Source organism: Penicillium daleae, assembly GCF_028827525.1.
Source record: "Penicillium daleae strain IBT 16125 chromosome Unknown utg000009l_segment0_segment0, whole genome shotgun sequence".
Lineage (NCBI taxonomy): Eukaryota > Fungi > Ascomycota > Eurotiomycetes > Eurotiales > Aspergillaceae > Penicillium > Penicillium daleae.
The window spans coordinates 648,602-659,276 of record NW_026623157.1 but is presented as its reverse complement, the minus strand read 5'-3'; the positions used below and the strand labels follow the sequence as shown (position 1 = coordinate 659,276).

At 46.4% G+C, this 10,675-nt stretch overlaps 6 protein-coding genes across 6 annotated transcripts; 2 read left to right on the top strand and 4 right to left on the bottom strand.

The window, feature by feature from the left end:
- Positions 1-90: 90 nt before the first annotated feature.
- N7458_011450 (uncharacterized protein) lies at positions 91-1,632 on the top strand (the record flags this gene model as incomplete). Its single annotated transcript, XM_056914832.1, has 2 exons — positions 91-1,226; positions 1,302-1,632. 2 exons carry the CDS (start codon positions 91-93, stop codon positions 1,630-1,632), a joined length of 1,467 nt encoding a protein of 488 aa, XP_056759586.1.
- Positions 1,633-2,465: 833 nt separating this feature from the next.
- Positions 2,466-3,636, bottom strand: N7458_011449 (uncharacterized protein; the record flags this gene model as incomplete). Its single annotated transcript, XM_056914831.1, has 5 exons — positions 2,466-2,773; positions 2,840-2,970; positions 3,031-3,242; positions 3,297-3,367; positions 3,426-3,636. 5 exons carry the CDS (start codon positions 3,634-3,636, stop codon positions 2,466-2,468), a joined length of 933 nt encoding a protein of 310 aa, XP_056759585.1.
- A 1,211-nt stretch (positions 3,637-4,847) lies between these two features.
- Positions 4,848-5,124, bottom strand: N7458_011448 (uncharacterized protein; the record flags this gene model as incomplete). Its single annotated transcript, XM_056914830.1, has 2 exons — positions 4,848-4,901; positions 4,999-5,124. The coding sequence occupies 2 exons, from the start codon at positions 5,122-5,124 to the stop codon at positions 4,848-4,850; spliced, it is 180 nt and encodes a 59-aa protein (XP_056759584.1).
- A 692-nt stretch (positions 5,125-5,816) lies between these two features.
- On the top strand, positions 5,817-6,702 carry N7458_011447 (pyridoxamine 5'-phosphate oxidase family protein; the record flags this gene model as incomplete). The annotated part of the gene is made up of 2 exons (XM_056914829.1): positions 5,817-6,209; positions 6,349-6,702. 2 exons carry the CDS (start codon positions 5,817-5,819, stop codon positions 6,700-6,702), a joined length of 747 nt encoding a protein of 248 aa, XP_056759583.1.
- A 1,776-nt stretch (positions 6,703-8,478) lies between these two features.
- N7458_011446 (class I SAM-dependent methyltransferase) lies at positions 8,479-9,573 on the bottom strand (the record flags this gene model as incomplete). The annotated part of the gene is made up of 5 exons (XM_056914828.1): positions 8,479-8,758; positions 8,812-8,953; positions 9,013-9,263; positions 9,334-9,441; positions 9,509-9,573. 5 exons carry the CDS (start codon positions 9,571-9,573, stop codon positions 8,479-8,481), a joined length of 846 nt encoding a protein of 281 aa, XP_056759582.1.
- A 444-nt stretch (positions 9,574-10,017) lies between these two features.
- On the bottom strand, positions 10,018-10,580 carry N7458_011445 (SRPBCC family protein; the record flags this gene model as incomplete). The annotated part of the gene is made up of 2 exons (XM_056914827.1): positions 10,018-10,248; positions 10,308-10,580. 2 exons carry the CDS (start codon positions 10,578-10,580, stop codon positions 10,018-10,020), a joined length of 504 nt encoding a protein of 167 aa, XP_056759581.1.
- Between the last annotated feature and the right edge of the window lie 95 nt (positions 10,581-10,675).

Below are 10,675 nucleotides of genomic sequence, written 5' to 3'. Positions count from 1 at the left end.
CCCGACGTTATAATGTTAGAAAGAATCAACAATATTTCCCCGCTTTCACTTGTTCAACTCTTGTGTCAATGTACCGTGAACTACCTTGCCATGCCACAGAAATCACGATGGAGCGTTTCTATTCCGGAGGTGGACATTCCGACCTATCTATTCGGCTCCCCTACAGCCCCACTAGGCGATGCTCTCGCCTTTGCTGATGCTGAAGACCCAGAGAAACTGTACATGACTTGGACTGAGCTGCGTCTCTGGTCCCAGCGTTTTGCTGCTGGATTAAAGGCCGCGGGATTAAGAGAAGGCGATCGAGTTATCATTCTCAGTGGCAACGATGTTCTATTCCCCGTCATCAACCTTGGCATTATCATGGCTAGTGGCATCTACCAGTCTGCGAATCCACACTTCAATGCCCGCGAGTTGGCATATCAGCTGGACCTTACCACGCCAAGGTTCATGCTGGCGAGTGAAGTAACTCTGGCCTGCGCTCTTGAGGCCGCCAAAATGGTAGGCATGGAGCGGGAGCGTGTTTTCGTGTTTAACGATGCTCCATTAATCAAGGATGGCGGCGGCGATGATAATTCTAAAGCTGGAGTGAAGCATTGGAAGCATTTACTAGCGCCGAAAGAGGTAGGCAGGCGTTTCGTTTGGAAGAAGCTAACCCCGGATGAATCGAAGTCGACAACTGTCTATACGGTAATGACCTCTGGGTTCGTCACCGTGGGATTTCTTCATGTCTCCGAAAATACTAATAGTATGATTGGTAGAACCACTGGTCTTCCAAAAGCAGCGGAGGCGTCACATTACGGCATTCTCGCAAATTGCGTTCAGACGGATTTCGTTATGAGCCTCGATCCTAACCTCCGCACGAAGGAGCTGGCGGCCAAAAATTCCAGGTGGTTGTGCACCATTCCGCTCTATCACGGCCTGGCAATGTGCTATTTCTGCACCATTTCTATCGCTAGACGGGTCCCTTCGTATATCATGCGGCAATATGAGATCAACCGTATGCTAGAAAATATCCAGAGGTTTCGTATCACGGAGCTGCACCTTGTGCCGCCCATCATCGTTGCCATGACCAAACATCCTGCGTTGAAGAATGGCAAGTATGACATCAACAGTGTTACCAAGACTTTTTCGTGTGCAGCACCGTTAGGTCCAGGACCGACTTTGCAGTACGAATCGCTTTGGCCCAAGGGACACGTAAATGTCAAGCAGGGCCTTGCATCCACTGAGTTCGTCTTGTCTCTTTCGCTAAATACCACTTGGCATGGCTTGGAGTGAGGGCCCTATACTGACTCTGCGCACAGATCCTGCTGCAATTCTATCGGTTGGGATCCTACCCTAACGGCACTAGCTGGCTCCGTTGGCGAGCCCATGCCGAACTGTGAGATTAAGCTGATGGATGATGAGGAGAACGAGGTTACGCCGGGGCAAAGTGGGGAGATATGGTTCCGTGGACCGAACATAATGAAGGGTTACTGGCAAAACAAAAAGGCGACTGATGAGACTATTACCCCAGACGGGTGGTTGAAGACAGGAGATGTGGCACGCCAGGATGAAAATGGGTGGTATTATGTCGTGGACCGAAAGAAGGCAAGTCATGGTGGACATGTGAGTGAAGCCGAGCACAACGACTGACATCTTGTGGTAGGAAATGATCAAGGTGAAAGGCGTCCAGGTCTGGCCTGCTGAGCTCGAAGCACTCCTTCTAGATCACCCTGCTGTCAATGACGCCGCCGTCATCGGCGTGAGAAAGTGAGGCTCGACAAAATTTTCTTAGATGGGCCTTGTTCCACGTACTAACGAAGACAGGGGAGATGTGGAGTACCCTCGTGCTTACGTTGTAGCAGCGCCGGGGGCTTCCGTCTCCGTGGATGATATCATGCAATTCGTCAATGCCAAGGTATCAACGATCAAGAGACTCACAGGTGGTGTTGTGTTCACCGACGCCATCCCCAAAGCTCCGGTACGTGCTGCTGAAATACTAGCATTGACATGTGTTGACATGATCTAGTCTGGGAAAATTTTGCGACGAGTTCTCAGGGATGCTATCGCGAAGGAATCAAAATTGTAAAGTGCTGTAGTCAAGATGAGGATGTGCTTAGTTAAGGAGCTCGATAGCAGAAGCTAGATTGACCACACGTTCCTTTCTCTCGAAGAAAGTCTAATCATTGTGAATGGAATTAGCCGGCCTTTTTTGTAACGATGAAAGAAGTACTTGAATTCTGCTCCGTACCTCAAAGTATCGTTCGAATTCCTCTATGGAACCGGGGAGCGAGTGGGCCATTGATGTTGGGGTATACTATTTGTCATATTGAACGAAATGAAAATTGAGGGAAGAAGCCCAAGTTGTTATCATTGAGAAGTATCAATAAATCTGACGAGGCTTAGTTACCGATTGATACCAATGGCGAAATTGTATAGCCTGCTACTATCGACGCTATTCCTCCGTGATAATCATTGTAAACCGCCTAGAAGAACGCAGTGGCATCCACATCATTTTCTCCAAGGTTGCCCAGGGCCCAATTGGTCTCCACAGTCTTCAACAGACTATAGTGATTATATGCGGTGTTGTCCGTGGTACCAACTTTCGTGCTTGAGACTGCACCACCCAAAAGGACAGCATATACTTGGTTAGTCCCGGTGGTCAAACCCTCGTCAAAGGTAAGGATTATCAAAGTACGATCAGTGTTGAAGCTTTTATTTGAGAGCAGAGGAGTCAAAAAGTTACGAGACCAAGTTCCAGCTGCGGCGAGCGAGCTATCATGGCCATCGTTGGCTGCAAGTCACATTGGAATTAGTCCAAGTTCAAAGAATCTCGACAGGAGAAGCGAGAAATACTTACTCATGTTGGGGGTGATGAACATCCATTGAGGTAGCTCGTTGTTGTTCAGGTCTTCATAGAACATAGTGAAGTTCTTCGATTTAGCAAGACGGTCGGTATTTGAGGTCACCGAGTTGTAGCTCATTAGAGGACTTGCGAACGGTTTGTTAGTGACTCTGCGCTCTCGCACAATTTTGTGTCGGGAGATTCACTTATGCTTGCGCATGTAGTCATTTGCACCAGTTTTTTGGTTGGCATAATTTGCCTCGAAACCAGAATAAGGCATATCTTCTTGATACAAACTCCAGCTGACACCAGCGCCTTCCAGGAGGTCAACGATTGTCTTTGTGCTTGAAGATATATAGTGCGTATTGTCATCAGCGACCCCGAAGGTGCTACCACCAACAGCGGCCACATAGTTGGGCTGCGATCCCATGTGAGCAAGAAGGGATAATCCACAAAACTCGGGTCATCTTACCTGAGAGGGATGGGTGATAGCGAAATAATTCGTGAGTGTGATGCCTAGAGACGCGAGATAGGCGAGGTTTGCTAAATCCCAGGTTAGTAATATGCGCTATATTCGAATCTAATGACATTGGTCACTCACAGTCCTTGATAGCCGCACTGTAATTCTCGTTCTCTAGCCAGATCTGAACAAAGCGATCGAAAGTTAAACCCGCCACACTCGATGTAGGGGATAGAGTCAACGCGGTGGCAGCTGCCGCAGCTACGGCAGCCGTACCAGTAGAAGTATATTGCGACTGGGCGTAAACCCCCGATGCCAGCGCGCAAAGCGCAGTAGTCCTTGAGAAGATCATCGTACCGAGAGGGGTGGTAAAGGTGAAGAATAAGATAGAGCTGGATGATACAATCTAGTCTGTAGCTACATTTACCTACCTATTTATACCCATCCAACCCGATCGCATTCAAATGCTATAGTTTGCTTTCGTCACTCCACGTTGTGTTTCAACTAACCAAGATGCAAGCGAGGTAGTAGCGTCGTAGTATCTAGTATCTTTATCGTGTTATATCCTGGCAATCGACCACGTGTACAGTCGGAGTCGAAAACAGATTCCCCTTTGTACACAGACGAATTGTTTCCTAGACCTTATCCCAGAATGCACTAATCTGTATTGGGTTATTCCATAAACAACCCCCGCTTAGTCGTATGGTATCGAGTGGTTTGGCTAAATGAATCATTGTAAGATACTGTAATTCTCCGTGGAATCGTGGAGGAAGGTCTGGACACGTGGCTAGTTCGTCGCCTACTCCTCTCCTGCACACGCTAATTCGTCCATCTGTCAGATTGTAGGCAGGACTCCTTGAAGGGGTGGGAAAGATATGGTGTCGGATCACAGGATATCCGAACGTACTAGTATTGAGGAACTGGGAGGATCGATTTAAGAACCACCAGGTATTGCGCATTGTCCTGGATTACCATAAAAAGCATATAGGAAATTGGGTGGCCGCTGAATTAACCTTTCTTGAGTAGTAAAACACCATCTCCTAGATCGACATATACCTTTATACATTTCCCTCCCAATGCCTCGATGATCTGTGCATATGCCTGATCTTCTTAATCTGCTCGATCATTAGCTCAACGAGAAGGTACTGTATAAATGAATTCTGTATTTGCCCAATTTTTAGTTCTTGTAAACGGATTCTTTGTCTTCCTATTTGACGGCGTGGCTAGAACACCGGCGTGTTCTTGAGCCGGTATGACGGCCTGCATGGGTTGAACTCGAGCCTGTTCTTGGGCCTTTATGCCCACCAGCCGTTTCACCTTTATCTTTCTTCGAGGGCGTTTTGTCGTCCTTGTTTTCCTATTTTGTGGATTTTGTACGTTAAAAATAGCTCGACCCCACATTGGAAAAACATACTGCTGATTTTTTTAGGGCCTCAATGTACTCTTGTATGACGTCTGCCGGCCCTTTCCTGAATATCAGAATAGCTGAGAGCGAATCTTTAGGCTCGTCTTGCTGTAGTGGCTTAGCCCAGTTGAACGAAGGTGGGTTTAAAAGAACTCACGTCAATGACCCTCCAGTAGTAGCTGGAACATACCGACAACATCCAATCTGATGGACTGAATAGACTAAGTGTTATGTCTGCGGCGCCAATCAAATATTCAACAGGACGAGGCTATTCACTCATGAACGGGAAAGTACCCACCTACAACATACCAACGGATTCCCACCTTGACATTCAATGGAAATCTGAGATGTCGATCCCGTAGCTTTCTTCTGGTCGTCGGTCTCACTGCCCCTGGCACGACTGCCACCAGCTGTAAGTGCGGCCACTGGACTCATAACGTTTGCAGAAATTTCGAACTTTTTCTCATCTCCTAGGATTTTCCGATCAATATTTTGTGTGTTTCGAATTTCTTGTAAACTGTGAAGTCGCCCACCAAGGAGTACTTTCAAACAGAACACCCCGCCTTGAATGATCAGCTAGATCTGTAGAGTGATTTTCGGAAGAAACGAGCCAACTAACCAAATTCCCGAAGCAGATCTAGTAGGTCTTGTTTCAATTTTCCGTCCTTTTCTTGATCATTTGCTGCGTTCCAGGCTTCAGATTTACTTTTTACCCATTCTTCAAGTTCTTTAGAAATTTGACAGTTCTTTCACTCATAAATAATGAAATCTGTTTCGAAGCCTACTGTAAACACATCCAGATTTATCAATGTAAAATGGGTGCTATGATTGAAAGTCGGATAAATTTTGAAGGTACAGTAGTTTTCGAAATCAGTTAAACCTGCATACACTTTCGACTTCAGTCCCGGAAAATATATTTCCGATATATGCAAGGCCTGATTGGATCAGGTCCCATAGGTCCCATTTCAGACCGCCTTCTATAATAGTATGTGTAATTTACAATACGATTATGGGACTGCAAGCGATACTGTATATTTTACGCGAAACTAACTCCGTACTATACACGCTCTACTGTATACCAGGTCAACTTCTCTCTGTAAACCCCTCTCGTCAATCCACTCAAAGCCATGGGCAAGTTCTACGAGTCCATTCCAGGCGATCTGCGCGACTGGGCTCTACGCCAAAGAGTTTTCTTTGTGGCATCTGCTCCTCTGCGTGGCCGACATGTCAACCTTTCTCCAAAGGGTTTGCCAGATTCTTGCTTTGCGATCCTCGGTTCAAACCAGGTAGCGTATATCGATTCAACCGGGTCTGGCTGCGAAACCATCTCCCATATACGCGAAAATGGTCGCGTTACCGTGATGTTCTGCTCGTTTGACACGTCTCCTCGTATCTTGCGGCTATTCTGTACTGGTACTGTTATTGAGTGGGATCAGCCTGAGTTCCTTAGATATTCACAGCGCATGGGTAAACCCCAGACCGTGGGAGCGCGTGCTATCATTAAACTTGACGTTTTCAAGGTTAGCGTTTGTCTCTGGTGTGGCTTTGGCTCGAGGGTCAATCAGTCTGATGGACAGCAAAACTGAAAAGCATCCCGAGCATAATCCGTCGGAGAGATGTCACCCATCTTGTGCATTGAGTCTAACAAGCAATATGCAGGTCCAAACCTCCTGTGGCTATGGTGTCCCACTATTGACCCAAATAATCGATCCCGAAACCAACAAATCCAAACCTTATCTCAAAGACCGCCAAACACTGGGCCACTTTTCCACCAAAAAGGTTGATGCCGGTGAGATGCAAACATACCAGCGTGAATGGAATGCCCGCAGCCTAGACGGACTCCCAGGTCTCCGATCTGCGCTTAAAGATAGCGGCTATTATACTTGGCGGGTGGAGTTAGAAAATTGGTTGAGTCGACACCGGAATGAAGTTGAGACAGTGAAGTCGTTGGCTTTGGTTTTGTTCGTGGGATTAATGGTATTGAGGTGGAATGAGTATGACTTGTGGTTATAGACGAACGACTTTGTTCGTTTGAATGCTCCATTACTATAAGTTTATTTGGGATTCCTCTATTAGATGTTCGCTGTACTATAGGAGCTATCATAGATGCCAGGGGCAACAGACTGAGATATATAATTAAGGTAATATAGGCTTCTCTCTAAAAAGTTATCACGAATCCTTCGAAAGCCCCTGTAAGCTAACTGGGCGAGCCAGATTAGTTTGGGGCTAGCAGCAAATGAGACGTGTAATTGATAAAAAAAGCCACGGACATGAAAAAAAGGCAGAATGGAAAAAAGAAAGAAACCCCTTGCATATCAGCGTAAACATTGCCTTCTGTTGATAGGCGGCCGTCTATGAAGGCTGTGCTGCCGATGGGAAGAATGCGGGGAACGGGAACAGGACCACAGGGAACGGGAAAAGAGGTGTCCAACTGATTCCAGGTAACTAGTATTACGGTATTGTTACGATGACTCACAAACTATGGTCGGGCCGTTACCGATACGTTTCTGCCGCAACGCCAGAGCGGTGCATTGAAAGAGGTTAGCGTATTCCGATTTATTTTCCGGGAATGAAGTCGCAAGAGTGTGTAGGTATAACTGGTTTCGAAATCTAGTGTAGATCTCTCGCATATAGGTCGACATGAATTGCGAATTAACCTACTAATCGCGTAGTTCCTGCCTTTCGTTGCCTGTACAGGACCAGGCGAAGGAAGTGGTGGCGGTAATGGCGGTAATGGCGGTTGAGTTTATATTACATGAGTTTGTTTGTCCCTTTCAGGCGCCTGAAAAATTCCTGCTGGTAAAAATGATTTTACCTGCGGATTAATTGAAAAGTGAGCATGAAGGTAGGAATCATCTATAGCCCCCGAGAGTCTTACTCGGGAGCAACGTTACTGTAACCTGATGCCCCGCAACGAGGCCTGGGACAAAGGTTGGAGTACTGCAAGTCCGTAGAAATAACCAATGAAGTCGCACGTGCTTATATATTTGCTGCATAACACGGTCCTATATGTAACGATACCGTCATGTAATAAACAGACTATATTGTTTGAAAAAGGAGATCTACCGCTAAGCTAAACGCAGATTAGGGCGCTTTAGGATGGGGTCCAGGAAAGAATTCGTCTGTTCAAAATAGAGGATTCTCCTGGCATGAAGTATTCTTTACACTGGCGAACCAATGAAATAATAAATCTGTCTACATAAGTTATAACGGTCTACTAGAAGAAGACCACCGCACTGTGCTGATGGTGTGAGTAGTTCGGGTGAGAACTGAAATTTAGCAACGTGGGTGGTAATGTACAGGGTCTAGTCGGGGGTCCGCCGGGTTTCCCATAGCATGGCGGGGATATCTGCTAGACCAAGCTTTCGGTTCTTCACATTGCACGGCAACATCGGAGCCATCTCCCGCACACACTCGCAAATCACACGACGACTAGTGCACACGTGTGCCAAGGACTGCTTGTGTTCTTGATCTTCTTCACATAGCCAAGCTAACGATGTCGTACTACGGCGGCCAATAAACGCAACTTCAAAAATGACTAATCTCAATGCGAGATTGTGCCAGAATATGCAAGATCACATAACTTTTGGCGGGCAGGAAATCAAGAATGACGAAGTCGAACTACTGTATACCCTCGAAATCTACTGGTTACAACCCGACCTACCTGAGGTTCATCAAGTACAAGTTTCTGTGTACATTCTGCTGGAAGTATTGGCCGTGGCACATTCACAATGTGCCAATGGTACATAAAACATATATATAGATCCTGCGTAGTGAAGATAGACCAGATCAAGATTTCTGCCCAACCACAACATGAACATCAAAGCAAAAGTAGCACTGAGTAGTCCGAAGGTCTTCCAGCATGCCTTCTTTCAGCTTCGCGATCTCATCTTCAGACTGGATATCCTCCAGCTTGTGTAATTTGAAAGCGGCTGTGAGAGCATGCGCGATTGCAATTGCAACGGAAAGGTTAAGGTTATCTCGAACCTCGGGATTCTCGAGAGTAATGATCTGCTCTTCACAAGAATCGAGTCCACTTTTCTGGAAAATGCCGTACAAGGCAGCAATACTGGATTGGTTAATATCTGGGGTTGTTTTAAATATTGAAAGACAGCGACTTACTTTGGTGTCTTGCCCAAAGCATTCATAGTCTTCCGGAACAACTCGATGCCACGGTTGGCGTTGACGGGATTAGCTCCTTCTGGTGCTTTCACAATACACTTATGGGCTGCACAATCGACCCATTGTAGATAACCACCAGGACCTATAGGAAAATTAGATCACATCTTCAATCGGATGAGGTTAAAGGGTCATGTTCCATACGCAGTAGAGTCATCAAATTCCGGACAGCGGGTTCCCACTCGTCAGAAGATAGGGCGACTACCATCACTCGAACATTGATAACGTCATATTTCCCAATGAACTGCTCTGGGAAGGGCTGGAGGAAATTCTGAAGGTAGAAAGTGATGTTCTGTGGCAAATTCGATTTATCGTGAAGCAGGGCGTCGGAAATGTCAAATCCGTCAAGTTGACAGGAACTCGGGAGGATCTTTGCAACTTCACGTAACCATATTCTTCATCTCTATATTCAGCGATTGTCTAACATCAAAGGGGGGTTGCCTCTAGGTTTGCGATCATACTAACCCGGTGCCTGTCCCGACATCTGCGATGCGCATGCGATCATGCTGTGTAATGGAAGGATGTAACAGATAACCAATACTGGCCTGCCAAGATTTGAATTGCAATTCTAGTCTATCAAAGTATTAAGACATATGCATCATTCAAGGTTGGGTTCCAGGGTGACTGAATGCCAACTGACCTTTCTTTTTCAGCAGCGTTCCGAATCAGCAGATATTCACCAGGGGATTCATCCGAAGTCGACATTATGTCCAGAATACCAAAAAGGGCCGCTTTCGATCGACCTCCAGAGATTTTGTTACAGTAAGCAATCTCAGTGCGACAGGAATTTGCTGAGGCAATGGATGACTTATTAAGTATCGTGTTCTACATTCCGATCCGGGGCTGAATCATTTTATGCGAGCCTTGTGAACAAACGCTAATATCGGACGGCTAGCCACTCTTAGTTTATTTTCAAGATTCGCGCTATACCTATAAAGGCTAGCCGCCGTGAAATAGAGAAAACCCGTCGTGCGAATAGCAAAATCCGAAAAGGCAGGAAAGGGGGCCAGCGCGGCTTGGCAGACGCTGATCATTTCGCCGCATTCGAGCAGGAGAAGCACAAGCAGCAGCACAAACAACAACTCAGATATGCTTTCGAGATCCTTCATACACCGATGGCCATATTTCTCAAATTACAAGCAGAATTGACTATAAATGATCTGCTTTCTCCGCAGCCATTTTCCTCAGCGCCCGAATAGTTCCTTGGACGGATGACACCGCTATTCTCATATGATCACTCTCAGCCCTCTTAGCCTCAGGCGTCCTGGGCTCCACATCCGGCAGGTTCCAGTCGTAAGTAAATGTAAGAAAAAGACTCCTATCAGGCCCCTCGGAGATTATGTTCTGTACTATCGAACCTCCAGGTAACGTAAAATAGGTCTACTTTCTTATTAGGCAACCTGGATCCGCCACCAATCGGTGATTCTTGAAGCACTCACTTTGACTGGTTCATGCAACGTACATTCCTCTGTAACCCATTTACCGGCCATAGGCGATTCGTGGAGGTCAGCCGCAACATGTGCCTCTCTAACAATGACCTTGCCGTTTTCCTTTTCCTCTATGACTCGCGAATCGTCGAAAGAAGGGATGAAAGTTTCAGGCCGTCGGGCTTTCAATTTCAGACCATTCCAGACATCTTCTCGAGTCAGTCTTGGACTATCTGAATTCTTGTCATTGACAGGCTCGGTATACGCAATATGCAGGGTAAGCATGTTGGTGAATTGTTAGTGTAATGGAGTTTACTGAATGAAGTGATGGTGGCGAGATCCGCTGAGGAACGTGGGACGCAATTATTTATAGTCCTATC